The sequence below is a fragment of the Colobus angolensis genome, unplaced genomic scaffold (genome assembly GCF_000951035.1).
Source record: "Colobus angolensis palliatus isolate OR3802 unplaced genomic scaffold, Cang.pa_1.0 Scaffold110, whole genome shotgun sequence".
Lineage (NCBI taxonomy): Eukaryota > Metazoa > Chordata > Mammalia > Primates > Cercopithecidae > Colobus > Colobus angolensis.
Window position 1 is genome coordinate 664,144 of NW_012112031.1, and position 22,984 is coordinate 687,127.

General features: G+C 51.0%; 1 protein-coding gene across 1 annotated transcript in view; it reads right to left on the bottom strand.

Annotated features, from left to right (window-relative positions):
* NXN (nucleoredoxin) overlaps positions 1-21,245 on the bottom strand; it is a 59,858-nt gene extending 38,613 nt beyond the window's left edge. The window contains exons 1-4 of the mRNA XM_011956223.1: positions 20,980-21,245; positions 9,977-10,165; positions 9,207-9,311; positions 5,805-5,868 (exon numbers count right to left, since the gene is read on the bottom strand). Coding sequence (XP_011811613.1) covers positions 5,805-5,868; positions 9,207-9,311; positions 9,977-10,165; positions 20,980-21,245 — 624 coding nt within the window. The remainder of the gene's footprint in view (positions 1-5,804; positions 5,869-9,206; positions 9,312-9,976; positions 10,166-20,979) is intronic.
* Positions 21,246-22,984: the final 1,739 nt, after the last annotated feature.

Genomic DNA, 22,984 nt, shown 5'->3' on the forward strand with positions numbered 1-22,984 from the left:
AAACCCTATCTCTACTAAAAATACAACAATTAGCTGGGCAAGGAGGCGGGTGCCTGGAATCCCAGCTACTTGGGAAGCTGAGGCAGGAGAATCACTTGAACCCAGGAGGCAGAGGTTGCAGTGAGCTGAGATTATGCCATTGGACTCCAGCCTGGGTTATAGAGCGAGACTCCCTCTCAAAATAAAAAGAAAAAAGAGACAGAATACTACCATTTCTACTGGACCATAAATGGAAAAGTATGATGTCCCCTGTAACCGCCATTTAGCATCCATGCCAGCAGCAGGCTCCCATTCTGGTGGAGGGAGAATGGGGAAGTGACTTATTGGGCCTCCTATCAATTTGGGATACCTCCAGATAGAGGGACCAGGGCACAACCGTTCACAGGAAACGCCAGTTACTCTCTGCCTGGTGTGTAGACTTCTCAAGTCTTAAAAGCCTCACTTCACCGGCAAGATATTCTTTTATGACAGAAATCATTTTGCTGCCAGTGTGACAGGCAGAGGATCCCATCGCCTGCGTCCTCCTTTTCTCTCTTCATCTAAGAGATGTGTATCCATGGCAAGCCTGCTTCCATCTTAACCTGTTGCTCCAAAGTCCTGTCAAATACACAGACAACTCCCAGGATAAAGGACGGCACGCTAGGCTTCTCTTAGGTTGAATACAAAACAGCCACTGCCCCCTAACAAGCCTTTCTCCAAGGGGACTGCTGTGTTCTGGCAGCCCCCACTCCTCCACAGCACGGCGGCGAGAGGCACAGTGTGGGGTGAGAGCACGGGCACAGGAGCAGATGGCTTGGGTTTGAATCCCGGCTCTGCCACTTTGGGCAAATGACTTAGTCTCCCCACAGCTCACTCTCTTCAGCTGCAAAATGGTCTAGGGGGCGCCTCCCTGCTAGTTACTGTGTGGGTAGATGGTATGTGTGAAGGGCGTGGAAACATCCCTGGCTCACAGCACTCACACCTGAATACTTCTCACATGTGCCCTTCCAGATGCCATTTCAGAAAGTCCATGCCAGGGCAACGGGCCCCACGCGCGGCCCTCACACGGCAGGAGCGTCAAAGAGGCAGCACTGGACTAGACGGTGATGAGATCACCCTGGCGCCGCCAACCCTGCCAGGGCCGGGAACCAGAGCAGCCCAAGTACACACAGCACATCTCATACCGGCGAGCAGGTCCACCCTACACAGGAAAGGAAACGCCCACGAGTGCCCACGTCCCAGCAGTGGCTCTGAGGGGCGCAAAGAGAAACTGGATAAAAGCAGCAATCCTTCTGATTAAATCTGTTCTACATCCTTCCAATTACACCTGCTCTAGGCCACGCACAGCGGCTCACGTCTGTAATCCCAGCACTCCGGGGGCCCGAGGCGGGCGGATCACCTGAGGTCAGGAGTTCGAGGCCAGCCTGGCCAATGTGGTGAAACCCCATCTCTACCAAAAAGGCGAAAATGAGCCAGGCATGATGGCACACACCTGCAATCCCAGCTACTCAGGAGGCTGCGGCAGGAGAACGGCTTAAACCTGGGAGGCCGAGGTTGCGGTGAGCCGAGATCCCGCCATTGCACTCCAGCCTGGGCAACAGAGTGAGGCTCCCTCTCAAACACAAAACAAAAAACCTGCTCGACATCCTTCCAGTTAAACCCACCACTTCATCAAGGAGAGAAAGACATTTTCCAGGCTAGCGCTGGTCTTTTTCAAAATGGGAGATGGCAGAATTTTATACAGAAACAGTCGCTAGTTCCAACCAGAAAGCCCAGAGACACAGGGGAGCCGCTGGTGTCCATGCAGGTGGAGCGTGAGAGGCTAAGAAATGGAAATGCAGTGCTGTGCGTGGCTGGGAACCAGGTCCGGCTGTGGGCTGCAGTTCCGTGGTCCGTAGGGGGGCAGGGGGGTGGCGGGGGGAAGGTCACGTGGGTTACTGGGTAGGATGAAGGATGAACACGGGAAACAGGCCGCGTTTCACATGCAACCCACCTTTGAAGACGCCAACCAGAGGCACCTACGGCACATCCCAAGTTGCAGGGGTGGGGAAGGGGGGCCCATCTCCTCCTCCTTTCCAGGAGTCACTACTCCCCAAGCAACTTGGCTACTCAACTTCCATTCAGAAAGCTGCACTTTCAGGCAGGGTGCAGTGGCTCACGCCAGTAATCCAGCACTTTGGGAGGCCGAGGAGGGTGGATCATTTGAGGTCAGGAGCTCGAGACCACCCTAACAAACACAGAGAAACCCCGTCTCTACTAAAAATACAAAAATTAGCCAAGCATGGTTATGTGCACCTGTAATCCCAGATATCTGGGAGGCTGGGGAAGGAAAACTGCTTGAACCTGGGAGGCGGAGGTTGCAGTGAGCCAAGATCGCGCCATTGCACTCCAGCCTGGTCAACAAGAGCAAAACTCCGTCTCAAAAAAAGAAAAAAAAGGAGAAAGAAAGCTGCACCTTCAGACTGAATTCAATGAACAACAACAAATGAGTGAGGTAAAAATAACAGCCACAAACGAAGAGACAAACACATCGATGTTTACTTCCCACCCTTTCAAACGTGCCCAACGCAAAATATTTAATTACGGGAGCGGCTGCTGGCATGGGGAGTCCAGTTCCCCGACACGGGGAACGCGATCTCATTTGTAACACCAATTAAGGAGGTTCATTTACTGTGCCGTTCGACTTCCTGCCCTCGTGGCTCCGCGAGCCAGGAGATGAGCAGTTAGCTGGGAGCACAAACGGCATATGGCTGCCAGGCTTTCTGGCCGGCACCACCGACGAGGGAAGGCTGTTTCCCCACGCTGCAGCTCTCGCAAGCTGACAGAAGGGATTTCCTGAAGCCCCATCTGGTATAAAAGCCTCCACTGGGCAGAGTGGTTTGGAACAGCAAGCGGGTGGCTGGTAATAGCAGGCGAGGGCCATATGCTCTCAGGAGAGGAGATCTTAGGAAGCGGCTGGGAGTTTGCACAGGAGGGGGACGAGGAGCCAGCGTGGGTATGGAGTCAGGGCGACCCCTGTCCCAGCGGCAGTCACTTCTAGTGGGGGATAGTGTTTCTTGGGCCTTGTAGATCTCTCTGCTGACACTGCCAGGAAAGAGCTCAGATGTGCCACGCTCACTCTGAGTGGCGCCTTTCCACATGAATGTCGGGACCCTGACTTGCAGCTGTGTCCTTGGGAGATGTGCCAACACACGGATGTCGACCCAGAATGTTAAGTTCATTCACAAAGAGAAACAAATCTGAACGTTTTCACTCCAGATCTTTCCAGAACCCGTGAGGAATGCGGGCTCTGTGGAGGGAAAAGTGTCATTCCCTGTTGCTTTGGGAATCTGCTGCAAAACACCCCTGTCCAGGCCATCGTGCGTCCTGTCCTGCCCCTCCTTAGCTGGAAGGTGGGAGACGTCACCAGTTCACCCCAACCCCAGCCCATCCACTCCTGTGGCTCACTACAAGCTATGAGGCAATCATGTGTGAAGGCCAATGAAAGGACTTTGCAATAAATACAAAAATATGGTAGGTTTCTACATACAAGGCTTCTTTTTTCTTTTTTTCTTTTTTTTTTTGAGATGGAGTCGTCTTCTGTCACCCAGGCTGGAGTGCAGTGGTGCGATCTTGGCTCACTACAACCTCCGACTCCCGGGTTCAAGCGATTCTCCTGCCTCAGCCTCCTGAGGAGCTGGGATTACAGGCACCTGCCACCACGCACGGCTAATTTTGGTATTTTTAGTAGAGATGGGGTTTCACCATGTTGCCCAGGCTGGTCTCAAACTCTTGACATTGTGATCTGCCTGCCTCAGGCTCCGAAAGTGCTGGGATTACAGGCGTTAGCCACCGCACCCAGCCTGGTTTTTCAAATTAAAAAATCCATGCCAAGATGCCGTCTTTTAAATTAAAACAAAAATCCATGCCAAGACGCCTGAAAACAGACCTACCCCCCGGAGACAGGGTCAGTGCAGGTGCCCGAGGATAGGACACCAGGGCTCACCCCAGGACCCCAGAGCTCCAGGCTCTGATTTTCTAGTAATTTCCAACATAGCACTTGACTGACATGTCCAGGATGGACTCACTGCACGTGAGAGAACTCCTAGGACCAGCTGCTACAGTGAGAAGCTCCAGTGAGAAAGGTCGATTCCATAAACTGTGGGACTATGGGAGGTGATCCACCAAATTGAGAGAGAGAGAGAATTCCACCGTTCTAGAATCCTACCGTCATCACCCTTACGGGCTCAACATCTGAGAGAGAATTCCCCCCTTCCAGAATCCCACCGTCATCCTTACGGACTCAACATCTGAGAGAGAATTCCCCCCTTCCAGAATCCCACCGCCATCCTTACGGGCTCAACATCTGAGAGAGAACTCCCCCCTTCCAGAATCCCACCGTCATCATCCTTAGGGACTCAGCATCCAAACACCAGCTCACCTCTCCCTCATCAGACGAGGCCCTGCAGGGCCTCCATCTTAGGCCACGTTGTACCTTCAGGGCCTCGCATGAGGCAGATACTCAGTAACTGGGGATACTGATGACACTCAGCACTCAGGCCAATCAGCTGGATGCCGACATGTGCTACCAGCTCCTCACATGTGACCTGGAGACGCAGCATGAGCCACAGGCAGGCCGATATTCCATTTTCACACATTCGTCATGGCTCCTCAGCAGAAAAGAAACCAGGAAAATAGGCTGGGTGTGGCGTCTCACACCTGTCATCCTAGCACTTTGGGAGGCCGAGGAGGGTGGATCACCTGAGGTCAGGAGTTCGAGACCAGCCTGGTCAACATGGCAAAACCCCATCTCTACTAAAAACACAAAAATTAGCCGGTTATGGTGGCGCATGCCAGTAGTCCCAGCTACTTGGGAGGCTGAAGCAAGAGAATGGCTTGGAGGCGGGAGAATCGCTTGAAGCTGGGAGGCAGAAGTTGCAGTGAGCCGAGATCATAGCATTGCACTCCAGCCTGGGCGACAGAACCAGACTCCGTCTCAAAAATAAATAAATATAGTTTTAAAAATTAGGTGTTAGGAATAATGCTCAAAATTTCAAGGAAATTGCCGGGCACAGTGGCTCATGCCTGTAATCCCAGCACTTTGGGAGGCCGAGGCAGATGGATCACAAGGTCAGGAGTTCAAGACCAGCCTGGCCAAGACAGTGAAACTTCGTCTCTACTAAAATTACTAAAATTAGCCGGGTGTGGTGGCAGGCACCTATAATCCCAGCTACTTGGGAGGCTGAGCTAGGGAACTGCTGAACCCGGGAGGCAGACGTTGCAGTGAGCCAAGATCGCACCTCTGACTGGCTGGCGACAGAGAGAGACTCTGTCTCAAAACAATAAAAATAAAAAATAAGGAAATGGAACACACGAACAAAGGATTTTTAGCAAAGCAACTGTATTTCTGCACAGAGGGGTGCCTCCCTGGCCAGTCACCGCGAGAGTGCACCTGAACACCTGAACAAAGGGGCCCGAGAGCCTTTATTGTTGACGCAAGTCCTGCCTCTGTGCCCTGGTTTTACTGGCCAGCGTCGGGTCGTATAATGTAAACTAATCCCAGTTGGCTAAACGTGTGACTCTTTTTAGATAGGGTGGGCACATAAAAGAAAGTGGAGGGAAAGGGGAAGGGGTGTCTGTAATGAGCCAGAAAGTTAGTCTTTTTTTAAAATAAGGAAAGGAATGTGAGCTGGTATTAATAGCACCCGGTACTGTGGCATGCCTGGGTGTTTAACAAAGGCGAGAAGGGAAAAGGAGAAAAATGGGGGGCGGGGGGAGGAGGTACTGTGAATTAAAGAATAAAAGATTGATCCGATTATTTGAAGAGAAACCTCATCATATCCCACATAGGCAAATCGTCTGGAAACTTTCCGCGGCTTCTGGTAGACGAGGAATGTGACTGCGCAGCGCCTACCACCCAAAATGCGGTTATAAATTACAAGTCAGCAGGGTGAGCTTTTCCACGTCCGCTCTGCACAATGAAAAGAAGAGCAGGAAGTGTGGTTGGTGAGAACCATGGAGATGTTTATCATTTCGGCACCGTCCGTACCTGTCCCCCCGCGGAGCCATTGGCACTCGGCACAGCTCCCTTCTCAATTTCCTGTTTGATTGTTAATTTCACCACGGCTTTCTTTTTCCCTTCTCGGTTGCATGGAAACCTCTGTTTCTTGGCAGAACTTTCTGAGTGCCCAGTTATAAACCCCTTGTTGACCACGTTCCTGCTTCGGGAAGTCCCCACTGAGCCCCGGCCAAATGACAAGGAGAGGAAACATTTACAATGATGTGAACAACTCCCAGCCTGGAAACAGAGATCAAAGGGAACAGTCAGAAGGGACGGTTCTGCAGGAGCCTGGCGCGGGAAGGCTCTCTCTAAATTAGCCTGGACTGGTCCACAGCCGTAACATCACCTCACCAGGAATCCAGCAAGCCAGGCACGTCCGCAGCTCGGCAAACAGCCTCAGCCCCACTGCCGCAGACCAGCCGCGTCCACAGCAAAAGGAATCGTGTCCGACACTAAGAAACTGTGACCACCGGGTACCAAGATGCCTTTACATAGAAACAGACCGTGGCTCGCATTCATTCCCTCCACCAGCTCCTGAAATGAAAGGGTTCCGTCGCACAGGGAAATAAGTAACAGCAGGGAGAGAGAGAGGGGGAGGCAAATTGTTTGGAAAGTAGAAGACAGGGTGGAAAAGATGAAATTCAAGACAGATGTGTGAGACCCACAGACATATGTCTTTGAATTTATGCATCCAAGTGATTCATGTAGAATAAGAAAAAACAGCTACAAGCCCAATACAGAAATAGGAGTAAATACAGAACAAAGTATCACCTTCTCCTCCTCTTCCAGACCACTTTTAATTCCCATCTCTCTTTCTGCTACATAAAGTTGTTATAAAACCAGTGAGTGAAGGATCGAAGATGAAACACTATTAATTAAGCCGAGTTTCTCTGTGGTCCCTGTCACCCTCAGGAGGACGTCAACCCCTGATAATTCATTTCCAGTTACTGAACGTTGATTTCCTTTTTTTTTGAGATGGAATCCTGCCGTGTCACCCAGGCTGGATTGCAATGGCACGATCTCCACTCACTGCAACCTCGGCCTTCCGGCTTCACGCAGTTCTCCTACCTCAGCCTCCTAAGTATCTGGGATCATAAGCACCCATCACCATGCCCGGCTAATTTTTTTGTATTTTTAGTAGAGACAGGGTTTCACCATGTTGGCCAGGCTGGTCTCGAACTCCTAACCTCAGGTGATCCGCCCACCTCAGCCTCCCAAAGTGTTGGGATTACGGGCGTGAGCCACCGCACCTGGCTGATTTCTTGCCAATAAAAGGTACTGCTGTGGCTCAACACGAGCAGGATTTAAAAAACAGTAGCATTTGCCAGGTTAATGCCTGGCCATTCAGAAAAAATAAACCAGGAAATTTAGATGGGTGTTTCCATCAAAACACAAAAGTCCAGGGCTCTGGCCGGAAAGCCATTTTTACAATGCAGTATTGGTGTGTGTTGTTTTACTTCCAAACAGCGAACTCAAAGGAGCCACGACACGACACGACTGGTTCCAAATGCCTCCTACTGAGAAAAACACAGGCGGCTTGGCTCCCTGGTTACTTTCTCTGTTTGAGGCTTCAGAAGCTAATAAGAAAGTGGAGAGCGGCAGGAATGGCCCTAGATGTTAGACACAGCAGACAGAGAGGCTGAAGCATGGTCTGAGGACGATGGCTGGGGGTGGTGATGACAGAGGTTTTCTGGATAGGCCAGGTGCCCGGTTTCAGCAGGAGTTCGGCTCTATACCGCTCATGTGCCTGGTCATTTTTCATCAATACACATTTATCGAGCATCTCAAACCTACCAGGTATTTGTGCCAGACAGTATGGGGTCAGATCAAGACAAACTTCTTCGCCTTTGAGAAAGGAAAGGAGCCTGTCTGGGTATGTAACAGGCTCCGGTTTCCTCTCTAGACCCTCCCCTGGGATGGCAGTCCCTGGCCCGCCCACACCCTTTGTTCCACGGGCTTCTGCCTTGGGCCACAGGTAATCGGGGTGGGTGTACACCCTTGATCTAACACCAATCACGCTCTCTCCTGGGAATTCAGAAACTGGACACAAAGATGGATTTACTAAGATCGGAGCTTCCCAGCTGGGCGCAGTGGTTCACACCTGTAATCCCAGCACTTTGGGAGGCTGAGACAGGTGGGTCACCTGAGGTCAGGAGTTCGAGACCAGCCTGGCCAACATGGTGAAATCCCATCTCTACTAAAAACACACAATTAGCTGGGCGTGGTGGCATGTGCCTGTAATCCCAGCTACTCAGGAGGCTGAGGCAGGAGAATCCCTTGAACCTGGGAAGCAGAGGATGCAGTGAGCTGGGGTCACACCACTGCACTCCAGCCTGTGGGACAGAGTGAGACTCCGCCCCCCAAAAAAAAAGATGCGAGCTTCCCAACCAGTGTGCTACGAGCAGGCTCCAGGAGGGCACCGCACTGACCCTCTCAGCCTCAGGGGCCGCTGGACTCCCTCCCCCCTCCCTCCACGTCCTTGTCCTCTGGCGGCCAGCTGCCTCGTCCCTCTATCTCCAGACAAGCAATCCTCATTTCCTAAACGTGGCAGAATGCAGAGAAGGTAGAGGAGTGCTGAAGAGTTGACAGTGGAGGTGAGAACCATAAACTCACATCAAAGGCAGGCAGGGGTCGCCTTGCTGGGCCAGGGACAGCAGACAGAAATGGAGCTGATACACAGGAGGACAGACGAGGGGCAGGAAAGACACCAGAGTCAGAGAGGAGGGAACGAGAGAAGCTGCAGAGCCCCCAAGGAGCCCAAGAGCGACCTGCTCCCGAACCCAGGCTGGACCCCCACATCCCAACTGGGTGCCGTTCCTGCATCCGGACGCCCCTGCAATGAACGACCGTGTTCGGAGAGTCTAACCCAAACCACGTAAGGCAGCTGGAGTCCATTTCTGCTCCTCGTAAACAACCCCTAACTGAGACAGGTACGTAGGTCTGTGTGTGTGGAGGGTCTGAGCACATCACTAAATCCTCACTGCTTAGAATGCCAGAAAAAGAAAAGCAGAATCACCTGACAGAGGCTCTCAGCCCTTTCAAATCCCTTTCTCACGGCTCATTCTTCTCTCCTCCCCCAGGAGCCCCGGGGCCCTGGGAGGAGACACCTGCTCCTGCTCCCACGAGATACGCAGAGGAAGGAGCAAGACGATGACTTCAGACAAGGTAGCAAATGAGTTTCCCGGACCTCTTGCTCCCTGCACCCAGCAGCCCATTTCTGAAGTGGGAGCCTAAGATACACAAAGGTGTCACATGTGTGCGGACACCAGGAAAGTCAGTCCACTGCTCCGACCTGTGGGTCCAAGGAAGGTGGCCATGAGCAAACTCACAAACTTGCCAAGAAATGCCATTTTGTGAGTTTCCAAAGTAGGGCTCTTCCTCCAGGAAGGTTGTGCGAGCTGGCTGTCTCCAGCAGGCTTTGGCGGTGGGGGGGACCCGGGAGCTGAGTCAGGAGGGACGAAGGCAGGAGGTTTCCTCTGCAGACAAGATGAACGGCCACACGTCCCTCAGAGCACACTCCCGACCCAGAATCACACACATGATATTCATAAGCAGGCACAGTACGTCCCCCAACTTTAGTTTTCAAAGGCAGTTCGGTGAGGGCCGTCGGTGGGCACTCCCCAGCCAGGTGTGTGGGCACCTTCCTGTGTGCTGGTTGCAGACACCGCTGGTGCCACAGAACCAAGATGGGCAGAGGGTGGAGTTCCTGAGGCTGCAACAAGACTTGACTTTCTCCTCCAGAACAGAAACATCCCAGTGAGTCAGACCCGGATGATGCCACGAAAATCACTTGCTTAGGAAACTTAAAACTGCTGAGGCCTTTGGAACAGAAACCACATGCAAACGGCTTCTCCATCAGGAGCACGGCTTCCTGGGACAGGCTGACCGATTTATAGAGCGCAATAATCCTGTCAACTTTCAGCAGAACCGAACTGCTAAACATCAACAAGTTCCAACCTGGTCTCCAGACCACCCAGAGAAAGGTCTGTGTCCAAACGCCGGGGGATGCGGTGGGAGGCCGGGGTCCAGCAAGCCTGAGCTCCAGTTTTCACTTGGCTACGGCTCCACCCAAAGTTCCCTGGTTGAAATGAAGACGCCAGGGCAAAGAGCAGCACAAGCCTGCCTGCTGCTGGGGGCAGCCCTGGGCTGCAGAAGGGAGAGAAGATGCTTAGATAGCATGGGGGTGGGGGGGATGCGGAGGGGCTGAGGGGCTACAGAATGGATCTGAGGTCACTGTGTCCCCCGGTCACAAGGAAGGGCAGGTGGAAAGAGCAGGGTGGCAAAGTCAGCCAGGCTGGGAACGTCCCTTCACCTCTCCGAGAAGCTACTTCCGCTGTACACTGGGAGAAATCCTTGTGCTTGCCTCATGGGCTTGCTATGAAGATGAAGCCAGATGTGAAACCCAGATGGCTGCTCCCAGCACCCAGTTTCCAAGCTCCAGCGTCCACATGTATCATCTACAACGCGTGCCCTCCTCACTCAGACGCTTATTCACTTATTTTGCTTTGAGTAGACTCCTTTAAAAAAAAAATCTATTTTGAAAGGAAACTTTATATTGCTATTGTAAGTGGAGAACCAGTACCACTCACCATAAATAGAGGCTAAGTGTCAAAATGAAAAGAACAAAGAACAAGCCATCATTACACGTGATCTGACTCACGCTGCCTGCGGAAAGCTGAGGTCGGCTTTCTCCACTGGAGGGAGATTAGCAGGTTTGCCAGTGGTTTAAAGATGGCGCCACAGCCAGACTTTCTCCTGATCTAACCAGAGACTTGAAATGGGGAGTGGAAAAAGTTGGAAAACGGCTGTAGCTCAATTAGGGGCGCCAGTCTCAGGAACAGCCCTGCCACCCTAAGCCCTTAGGTCCTGTGCCAACGGAGGCAGCGGCGAGAAAAGGGATCAGGAATCCTGTGGCCCTGGCTTATCCCTGCATGCTGGCCAAGGCCCTGCAGCCACTAGAAGGCTCTTGGCCAAGCAGCAATCCCTGCTGGCTTAGTCCCAGCTCTTCTGCCATCCGGGGGCATCCCGATGACACCTCCTCACAAGTCCCATCAACGAGAACCTGCCTTAGCCACAGCCTCAGTCAGGGGCGTCTCCAGCAGGCAACCTCATCAAACCCCCCATTGACCAGGACGTGGGCCACAGACTCCCTGGGACCCCTCGTGCCCACAGCTGGAGTCTTGCTGCCCAAACTCAACCCTGTTTTCTCTCTCCTTTCTACCTCCAGAAAAAGTCAGGACAGATTATGTAGACAGACTTGCCTCTGAATGTCCACACTGACGTCTAGAAAATTTCAGGGGAGGGTAAAAAAGAAACCCCAACACTTCCTTTCCTTTCCAGCTCCCAGAGCTCCGAGTTGGTGTCGGATTTGGATACGGGCCTCCTGGAAGCAGATGTCAAGCAGAAAGCAGGGTTGGGTGGGTGGAGGAGGGAGGCAGGACCCCTGTCTGCTCTCTGAGTGGGTCCACGTCTCCCTGCACGGTTGGGGTTATGCGTATGCCAAGCCTAACCGTTCACGTCCTTACAAAAGGAGGCCTGGAATTCCCTCCAGCACACGTTGCAAACTGGGAGGAAAGAGCTTCCCCGGAAGTGTTTAATGCAGCATTTCCCCAGGACGCCCGTTTGCCCAGGACGCCCGTTTGCCCAGGGCGCCTGTTTCCCCAGGATGCCTCAGAGTCTCAGGGACTCATGCAGATTTCCAGGCCCCACCTCTGACCCACTGGATCTGACTCCCAGGGGGTGAGACCTAAAGTGGAAATGTTTTCTTTTTTTTTTTTTTTTGAGACGGAGTTTCGCTCTGTCACCCAGGCTGGGGTGCAGTGATGCCATCTCGGCTCACTGCAAGCTCCGCCTCCCGGGTACAAGTGATTCTCCTGCCTCAGCCTCCTGAGTAGCTGGGACTATGGAAGACCGCCACCACTCCGGGCTAAAAATGTAAATGTTAAGAAAGTTCCTAGCCAGGCGCGGTGGCTCACGCCTGTAATCCCAGCACTTTGGGAGTCCGTGGACCATCTGAGGTCAGGAGTTTGAGACCAGCCCGGCCAACATGGCAAAACTCCATCTCTACTAAAAATATACAAATTAGCCGGGTGTGGTGGTGCACACCTGTAGTCCCAGCTACTCGGGAGGCTGAGGCAGGAGAATCGCTTGAACCCGGGAGGCGGAGCTTGCAGTGAGCCAAGATCACGCCACTGCCCTCTAACCTGGGTGACAGAGCAAGACTCTGTCTTAAAAAAAAAAGGGAAAAAGAGAAAGCTCCCAGGTAACTCAGGCCCACTGACGTCTCCTTCCCACGTGGTGTCCCTCTGTCTTTCCTGTGTGTCCCTCGCCCTGCAGATATCAGCTCAAACACCAGCTCTTCGGGAGCCTTCTCTGCCCACTACCTCCCTCCCAAGTTCAGACCAGGTGCTCCGTTACATGTCCAAGCCCTAGTGCTTTCTCTTCCTTTACAGTACTTCTCACTATTTCTATTACATATTTTTTAATTTTTTTTTTTCAAGACGGAGTCTTGCTCTGTCACCAGGCTGGGGTGCAGTGGCACGATCTCGGCTCACTGCAACCTCCGCCTCCCGGGTTCAAGTGATTCTCCTGCCTCAGCCTCCTGAGTAGCTGGGATTACAGGCGTGCACCACCACACTCAGCTAATTTTTATATTTTTAGCAAACACGGGGTTTCACAATGTTGGCCAGGATGGTCTCGAACTCCTGACTTTGTGATCCGCCCGCCTCAGCCTCCCAAAATGCTGGGATGACAGGCGTGGGCCCCAGCGCCTGACCCATTTCCATTCTATATTTGTGTGACTTGTTGAATCAGATGTGCCCCCCCACTGGATTCCAGAGCTTCATGAGGCCAGGGAGATACTTAGCTCACTCTGCTTCTGGCATCATGCATGGCACAAAGTAGGCTTGCAGTAAAAATATCTGTAGATTAAATGAATGAATCTGGAATAGCTGTTTCTGATTCTCCCTTCCCACTGTACTCGCTCTTCTCTCTCAGGTTTTTTGGACACTTGAAAGCAGGTACTTCAGAGGAAAGATCCTGCCACTAGAATATTTTTTAGTTAGATGGATTTAAAATGATCCCACCTGCTCACTTGAGTGGAGTTTTAACAGTTTAAAATTTAGGCCGCGTGCGGCAGCTCACACCTATGATCCCAGCACTTTGGGAGGCCGAGGCGGGTGGATCACGAGGTCAGGAGATCACAGACCACCCTGGCTAACACGGAGAAACCCTGTCTCTACTAAAAGATGCAAAAAAAATTAGCCAAGCATGGCGGCGGGTGCCTGTAGTCCCTGCTATTTGGAAGATTGCACCACTGCACTCCAGCCTGGGCGATAGAGCAAGACTCCGTCCCCAAAAAAAAATTTGTGGCCGGGCGCAGTGGCTCATGCCTGTAATCCCACCACTTTGGGAGGCCAAGGAGGACGGATTACCTGAGGTCAGGAGTTCGACACTGTTCTGGTCAACATGGTGAAACCCCATCTCTACTAAAAATACAAAAATTAGCCAGGTGTGGTGGCTCATGCCTGTAATCCCAGCTACTTGGGAGGCTGAGGAAGGAGAATTGCTTGAACCCAGGAGGCAGAGGTTGCAGTGAGCCAAGATTGTACCACCATACTCCAGCCTGGGTGACAGAGCGAGACTCTGTCTCAGAAAGAGTTTAAAATTTTGCATATGGAAGCTGAGTGCAGAGGCTCACACCTGCCACACCTATAACCACAAGTGCTTTGGGAGGCCAAGGTGGGAGGGTCAACTGAGCACAAGAGTTTGAGACCAGCCTGGGCAACAGAGCAAGACCCCATCTCTACAAAAAGGAAAACATTCGCTTGGTGTGGTGGAGCAAACCAGTGGTCCCAGATAACTGAGAGGCTGAGATGAGAAGATCACCTGAGCCCAGGAGTTTTTGAGGCTGCAGTGAGCTCTGATCATGCCACTGCATTCCAGCTTGAGTAACAGAGCAAGACACGATCTCAAATACATAAGTAATTTTCATAGACTAACAAAGAAGAAGAAGCAAGGCGGCCTTTGAACCCCCCGGGTCTGAGAGAGCCCTAAGGGGTTCCAGGACAGCTTTGTCAGGGTTACAAGCAGAGGGAAGTAAACGGTTTCCACCCAATCCAAGATATCTTCTTTGCGGCTGGTAAAAACTTGACTGCTCCCCAGGATCCAAATGTGGGTAAAACTTCCCCCAGATTTATCTCTTACATTCTATTCATGAATAGGTTTGTTGAAAAGTTTTGTTTGAAATTAGCAGAACTCTCTCTGAAAATACGCCCCAGAAGGAAGCAGTCCTCCCATTCTCCAGCAAGGACAGGCAAGGCCCCATCTGATCCCCCAGTTCTGGCAGCCAAATACCCACACATATTTAGCTGTGCCATGGGATATGTAGAATAAATTAAGTTTAGGGGAAAAAATCATAAAACAAGCCTCTGAGTCTAAAGACTCTGTGTACCTTGGCAGGAGGAATGTATGCGTTACAACAAACCCTATCCAGCGTGCCAGAGAACTCAATCAAAACCAGCAGAAAATGATTCCTGTCGTATGAGATGGGCAAGTCCACAGCCGGCCCCTGTGGGAGATGAAGATAAGAGGGTCCAATCTAGGCCGGGCGCAGTGGCTCACACCTGTAATCCCAGCACTTTGGGAGGCCTAGGCAGGCAGACCACGAGGTCAAGAGATCAAGACCATCCTGGCCAACATGGTGAAACCCCGTCTCTACTAAAAATACAAAAATTAGCAGGGCGAGGCCGGGCGCGGTGGCTCAAGCCTGTAATCCCAGCACTTTGGGAGGCCGAGACGGGCGGATCACGAGGTCAGGAGATCGAGACCATCCTGGCTAACACGGTGAAACCCCGTCTCTACTAAAAATACAAAAACTAGCCGGGCAAGGTGGCGGGTGCCTGTAGTCCCAGCTACTCCGGAGGCTGAGGCAGGAGAATGGCGTAAACCGGGAGGCGCAGCTTGCAGTGAGCTGAGATCCGGCCACTGCACTCCAGTCCGGGCAACAGAGCGAGACTCCGCCTCAAAAAAAAAAATTAGCAGGGCGTGATGACGGCTCCTGTAATCCCAGCTACTCGGGAGGCTGAGGCAGGAGAATCGCTGGAACCCGGGAGGTGGAGGTTGCAGTGAGCTGAGGTGGTGCCATTGCACTCGGCCTGGCAACAAAGTGAGACTCCGTCTCAAAAAAGAAAGGGTCCAATCTCTCCCTGCATTTGCCAAAATTCTTTTGCATCATGACTGAGGACTAAAACCCTAAGTAAGAGGAGACAGACATTTTAAAGTCAAAGCCTCTGCAAACACAAAACAAACTCCACAGGAAAACCTGCCTACTGAAGTCTTTACCTCTGGGACTCCGGCTGGATGTCTTCTGCTAGGAGATGAGTCTTAAGTCACTGCAGGGCATGCTTTAGAACGAGAGTCTATGGATAAAGTAGGGCTCCACTGGTCTTGCTAAGTACTTGTCTTTTTTTTTTTTTTTTCCTTGAGACAAGAGTCTCCCTCTGTCACCCAGGCTAGAGTAAGTGCAGTGGCACGATCTCGGCTCACCGCAACCTCCACTTCCCAGGTTCAAGTGAGTCTCCTGCCTCCGTCTCCTGAGTAGCTGGGATTACAGGTGCACGCCACCCCGCCCAGCTAATTTCCTATTTTTAGCAGAGACAGGGTTTCTCCATGTTGGCCAGGCTGGTCTCGAACTCCTGACCTCAGGTGATCCTCCTGCCGCAGCCTCCCAAAGTGCTGGGATTACAAGCATAAGCCATCACGTCTAGCCTAAATCTAAATTTTTAAAATGAGTATATTTAAAGAAAAATGTAAGTGAATAGTAGTATAGCTGGTATTCCGACATGAAAGAACCACAAAGGTGATACCGAATGGCTGAGTTACAGAAAACAGCCCTACGGTGAAAACCTCAAGCTTCTCTTTCTATCCCATGGGTAGCCAAGGGCAGGCAGGGGCCAATTTTCTGGGTTTCTTGACTCTACTTTGAAGGCCCTCTGGCCGGATAAAAATGGCTTCCATCCACCAAGGAGGAACTGACAGAATGGTTTACTATTGGAAGGATCTGGTTCAAAGGCCACGGCACCTCCACTGTCCGGGAGAGTATCTTTACCAAAAAAACTTGCCACTCAAGAAACGGAGCAAGTTATTCCAGGAAATACTTTCAGATCCAGTTTCCCGTCCAGCTATGGTTTGAAAATGAGGCCTCCTCAGTCGGAGCCCACAACCGTATTTCACGGGCCCCCGGAGATGTTTATCCACGCTGACCAAGAGTTCAAAGCGGTCGTTTGGAAGTGGAATCAAGAGTCACTCTAAATTCACCAAAGGAGTTACGACTAGAAACGCTGGAGAGGTTCCGACTGAGGTCATCTGGAGTTTAGGGAAATTTTTGGTTTGGGTTTTCTCCTAGTTTTAATCGCTTATAAAAGCTCCTTAATGTCAAGTAAAGAACAACAACAACAAATGTGAAAAGTTAACTTCCCCAAGATGTTTATTCAAAAGAAAAAAAAAATGGTTTCCAGCAACCCTTATGCAGGAGGAAGGGGATTAAGACTAGATAATCTTGTATGAAAAGGAAAGGGAAATGCAAACTACTCAAATACAAAACAGCAGCTGCACGGACAGGCAGGCCTGCCAGAGAACCAACTCATCTGCTCCGTCACGTCCCTTTCACGGATCCCAGATCTGCTCCGGGGACACCACCGTCAGCTCCACTTCCGTCAAACGCCATTCAATGGCCCATCCAAACCTAACTCAGGCTGCTTCCTCCTCTCTGAAAGGCCTGGCCCTCAGGTCGTTCCAGACACCCCTTCCCTATCCTCCACGGGGTACTATGCCTTTTCACAGATGACTAAACAACAGACAAAACTGAGCAAATTAACAGAGTGGAGGATGAGCAGGACTTCAATCTGTTCTAACATGTTTCCTCTGGTCACAGCTGATCCTGAGAACCAGAACCTCAGACCCTTCCTGTGTAAGCATCAAGAGAAGGGCCCAAGACAGAGAGGTGTGGATCACTTTTGCAGTAAGGAATTAGAAAGGGTGAGTCAGAAACCAAGGAAAACACTCACTTCTGGCAATGAAAGTGAGCCTTCTCTTTGTATTTTATTTTATATTGTTTTAAGTTTTAAAAAAATTTTATTATTATTATTCTTTAAGACAGAGTCTTGCTCTGTTGCCTAAGCTGGAGGGCAGTGGCCTGATCTCTGCTCACTGCAACCTCCACCTCCCAGGTTCAAGCAATTCTCCTGCCTCAACCTCCTGAGTAGCTGGGATTACAGGCGTGTGCCACCATGCCCGGCTAATTTTCGTATTTTTCATAGAGACAGGGTTTCGCCATCTTGGCCAGGCTGGTCTCGAACTCCCGACCTCAGGTGATCCGCCCACCTTGGCCTCCCAAAGTGCTGGGAACACAGGCATGAGCCACTGCACCGGGCCTATATATTTTTGACTTTTGAACCTCGTAAACATTTACTTACTAAAAGAATAAAATCAAGTAAAAAGTAGGAGCAAACAGTAAATCTTAAAGTTTAATAGGAACAGAAACATGTGACCCTAACTCTAATAATAATTACTAGTTACCTAGAGAAAAAGGCAAATAATTCAAGTGGCCTTTGGATCTAGCTCTCTGACTACTCCTCCTTACTTGGATGTGGTCTAAGGACAAAAAGAACTGAGAAGAAAGTTTGAACCTAACTTGCTAGGATGACTGCTGGCCATGATTATGGAGGCTGCAAATCTGTAAACTAGGTTATCAATCACGATGTGACAAAAGGAACACAGACACAGACTGGGGAAGTAAGGAAGGGCCCTGGGCGGCTGCCTCTGAGTGCAACATATCAGTATCAACTCAAGATTTTAAAACACATTTAAATTTCTCAGTTTTTTGTTTTGTTTTTGTTTTTGAGACACAGTTTCACTCTGTCGCCTAGGCTGGAATGCAGTGGCACCATCTCGGCTCACTGCAACTTCCACAGCCTGGGTTCAAGTGATTTGTGTGGCTTGGCCTCCTGAGTAGCTGGGGTTACAAACAAGTGTCACTATGCTCAGCTAATTTTTGTATTTTTAGTAGAGACGGGGTTTCACCATGTTGGCCAGGCTGGTCTTGAACTCCTGTACTCAGGTGATCCGCCCACCTCAGCCTCCCAAAGTGCTGGGATTACAGGTGTAAGCCTCCGTGCCTGACTGTTCTTTGCTCTTTAGCAGTGAGAGGCCCAGCAAGGAACGTACTTCATGCCCAGTTGTTGGTGTCTAAGGACCATCCCTCCACCAAAGGGAAGGAGGGTTTCTCAGAGGAAGAGCTGATTCCAAGACTAGGGGACGGAGAGGCCAAGCTGAGCCTGAACATCTCACTGAGTGCCAGAAAAGAAAGCAAATGCTTACAGGATGCTGGGAACATGTTGAAAGACTCAAGAACCATCTTGGAAAGACTCCCACTTACCAAATTTGGGATATAGTAAAAAACAGTGAAATTAATAAGCTACAGTTATAGAATTTTTTTTTTTAAATCCATGAGTCTAAAAGAATACTAAAAAATGGAGTGGGAGAACATGAGAGGCTCTTTTTTGTTTGTTTGTTTTAAATTGAGATAGAGTCTTGCTCTGTCGCCCAGGCTGGAGTGCAGTGGCACAATCTCAGCTCACTGCAACCTCTGCCTCCTGGGCTCAAGCAGTTCTCTCACCTCAGCCTCCCCAGTAGCTGGGATTACAGGCGTGAACCACCACGCTTGGCTAGTTTTTTGTATTTTTGGTGGAGATGGGGTTTCACCATGTTTCCCAGGCTGGTCTCGAACTCCTGAGCTCAAGCGATCCACCAGCCTCCCAAAGTGCTGGGATTACAGGTGTGAGCCACGGTGCTCATGCAATGAGGGGCTCTTCGTAAAGGAATGTGAGGTAATATATGTAGAAGTGACAATTTAAAGCCCAGGATTCTGCAATAATCAATGTAAAAACAGATTCAGGAGGCCAGGCACAGTGGCTCACACTTGTAATCCTAGTGCTTTGGGAGGCCGTGGTGGGAGGCTCCCTTGAGACCAGGAATTCAGGATCAGCTTCAGCAATATAGTAAGACTCTATCTCAAAAACACAAAAATAAAAATAAAACTTAGCTGGGTGTGGTGGCACATGCCTGTAGTCCCAGCTACTCAGGAGGCTGAGGAAGGAGGATCGCTTGAATCCAGGAGTTAGAGGCTACAGTGAGCTATGATTGTGCCACTACAACCCAGTTTGGGTGATGGGGTGAGACCCTGTCTCTTAAAACAAATAAAACAGCCAGGAGCGGTGGCTCACACCTGTAATCCCAGCACTTTGGGAGGCCGAGACGGGCGGATCAACATGGAGAAACCCCGTCTCTACTAAAAATATAAAATTAGCGGAGCGTGGTGTCGGGCGCCTGTAATCCCAGCTACTCAGGAGGCTGAGGCAGGGGAATCACTTGAACCCAGGAGGCGGAGGTTGCAGTGAGCCAAGACCGCACCACTGTACTCCAGCCTGGGCAAAAGAGAAAAACTCCATCTCAAAAATAAAAATAAAAATAAAATAAAAACCGATTCATGAAAGAATTATCACCTATCAGTGGACATGAAGCCACTGGGTGACAAGTTACTGGGAAGAGAACATTCCTACAGTCCTAAAGTCTCATGCACTTACTGCTCGTTAGTTACAAAGGAGAAAATACCTGTACAAAGTTGAGTGATCTGGCAGACATCAGCTCGACCCAGTGCTTAACCTCAGCATCATCAACAGGACGGAACTATTATATGGCTCCTGCTGAGATGCAATAGGAGCTCTGCAGCATTCCTGCCAGAGAAGTTTGGCCTGGATCTAATCAGGAGGGAACCATTTGACAAATTCAGACTCTGGAAAATTCTGCAAGACAACGGACCTATGCTCCTCACCTATCAATGCTACATTTCTTGGGTATGGTAACGGTATTGTTGCTATGAAGGGAACACCCTTGTTTTTAGGAGATAATGAAGGTTTAGGAATGAAATATCATGATAAATATAATCTATTTTCAAATACAGTTACCCCATGTATACGCGGGGGATTGGTTCCGGGACCCACACGTATTCCTAAATCTGCACGTACTGAAGTCCTACAGTCAGCCCTGCAGAACCTGAGTGTAAGAAAAACCAGCCTCTGCATACATAGGTTTCACATCCTACGAATACTGTTGTTTTGCTTTGTTTTTTTTTGAGACAGAGTCTCGCTCTGTCACCCAGGCCGGAGTGCCGTGGCGCAATCTCAGCTCACTGCAAGCTCCGCCTCCCGGGTTCAAGCGATTCTCCTGCCTCAGCCTCTGGAGTACCTGGGACTACAGGCACCTGCTGCCACGCCCAGACAATTTTTTGTATTTTCAGTAGAGACGGGGTTTCACCCTATGAGCCAGGGTGGTCTCCGTCTCCTGACTTCGTGATCCGCCCGCCTCAGCCTCCCAAAGTGCTGGGATTCCAGCACTGTGCTCGGCCATGTTTTGTTTTGAGACAGGGTCTGGCTCTGTCCCCCTGGCTGGAGAGCAGGTACAATCACATCTCACTGCCGCCTCGACCTCCCTGGCTCCAGCGATCCTCCCGACTCAGCCTCCCGAGTAGCTGGGACCACAGGTGCATGCCTCCATGTTCAGCTAATTTTCAGAATTATTTGTAGAGATGGGGGTCTCTCTCTGTTGCCCACACAGGTCTTAAACTCCCGGGCTGAGGCAATTCTGCCTCAGCCTCCCAAAGTGCTGGGATTACAGGCGTGAGCCTCTGCACCTGGCTGACACTGTAGTTTTGATTCACGTTTGGTTGAAAAACGCCCATATACAAGCGGACCCGTGCAGTTCACACCCATGTCGATCAAGGGTCAACGGTCCTTCAGGGAAAAACTACACCCGCTGTTTACACAGGTTAGGTCAGGCTGGTACCGTGTATTCCCCAGTCAGCCGCGGCAATGCCTGGGAACCGAGGGAGGCGGCGTGGTTACCGTCGCTCGGTTCCGGGGAAGGGACGCGTCCACCGTTGCTCGGTTCCGGTTACAGTCGCTCGGTTCCAGTGAAGGGACGCGGTTACCGTTGCTGGGTTCCGGTGAACGCACATGTTTACTGTCGCTAGGTTCCGGTTGCTCGGTTCCGGTGAACAGACATGTTTACCGTCGCTCGGTTCCGGTTCCGGTTGCTCGGCTCCGGTGAACGGACATGTTGACCGTCGCTCGGTTCCGGTTCCGGTTGCTCGGTTCCGGTGAAGGGACATGTTTACCGTTGCTCGGTTCCGGTGAAGGGCACAGGATGGCCGTTCACGATGCTTGTCCTCCACTTTTCTGTAGGTCTGAAATCCCCCACGGTAAAAAGCTGGGAGTGGGGAGAGTTAAGTCTGAATCCAGCTCCTTCTCGGGGAGTCAAAACCACGGCGCTTCCAAGTGTTGACTCTTAGATTTGCCAACGCGCGGGGAGCGCCAGCTTAGATCCGTCTGTGTTCCCAAGGTCCGTGTCCCCCGGGACGAGACACCGGCCCTAATGGTATCAGGTCAGGAGGGCGGACTGCATGGAAAGAAACAGAATCGAGGAACAAAGTGGGCTCTGCCCGTGACAGGCTGTTTCTCCCCATCAACGTCGGTGAGACCAACATGAGTGTGAGGCTCTGCAGGAACTTACCCTGCATTCCTTCCCTCTCCAGACAATTCTCTGGTCTAACATCTCAGAAGGCTTTTGACCAGACTTCCACCCTGAGATCCTTTCCAACCTGATTATAACAGAAACCATCATGACCTCTTCGCTCACGCTGAGGCTCCTCTAATTAACAGACTAAGGCATGTGTTCGGCATTAAAGGGGCAGAGGATGGTAAAGTTAAGGAAGCTGCTTCAAATCTCCTGAAAACGGAGGCGATCCAGGCGGTGTTCCGTCAGTCTGCTGCCCAGGGAAGGGCCAGATGCCCCAAACCCTTCTCTCTCATTCGACATGGATGAAAAGATAAAGAATCCAGAAACTAAAGGGTGCATTCTGGAATTGACCGCCTACTTAAGCTGTCCTGGAGGTTGGGCTCCTGGATCTCGAAACTAGAACCACGCCTGGTTTTATGTAAAATTAGGAGATGGGACTAAACAGATCATCTCCTCCACATTGATTGAATAGAGGAGAAAAGCACAGCTCCCGGAAGTCATCTTTCTTGCTGGATACTGTCCCTCTCCCTGTACTCCCTCAGGGGAAATGCACTGGCTGATATCCTCTGTATTAGGCAGCAGTGTTTTCTGGGCAAGGGAAACTATTGGTATTTCAGGCTGGCTGTCAAAAGCTGGAGTTACACTTTTTCCTTTTTTTTTTTTTTTTTTTGAGACAGTCTCCCTCTGTCACCCAGGCTGGAGTGCAATGGCATGATCTTGGCTCACTGCAACCTCCGCCTGCCGGCGATTCAAGCGATTCTCCTGCCTCAGCCTCCTGAGTAGCTGGGATTACAGGCATGCACCACCACTCCCAGCTAATTTTGTAATTTTAGTAGAGATGGAATTTCTCCATGCTGGTCAGGCTGGTCTCAAACTCCTCACCTCAGGTGATCTGCCCACCTCAGCCTCCCAAAAGCGCTCGGCTTACAGGCATGAGTCACCACGCCCGGCTGAGTTACACATTTTCTATAAAGCAATGACGCTTTCTCCCCTACAAGAAGGACCTTGGCAATGTCTACAGACGTTAATAATGTCTGTTATTCTTTGGCTTAGCAATTCCAGTTCACAGATATGCATGTGTGAAGTATGCAAAGACAGCTGTGCAGCAATGTGGCCGGGCGCGGCGGCTCACACCTGTAATCCCAACACTTAGGGAGGCCAAGGTGGGCAGATCACGAGGTCAGGAGTTCAAGACCAGCCTGACCAACATAGAGACACCCCATCTCTACTAATACTACGAAATTAGCCAGGCGTGGTGGCACACACCTGTAATCCCAGCTACTCGGGAGGCTGAGGCAGAAGAATCGCTTGAACCCATAAGGCAGAGCTTGC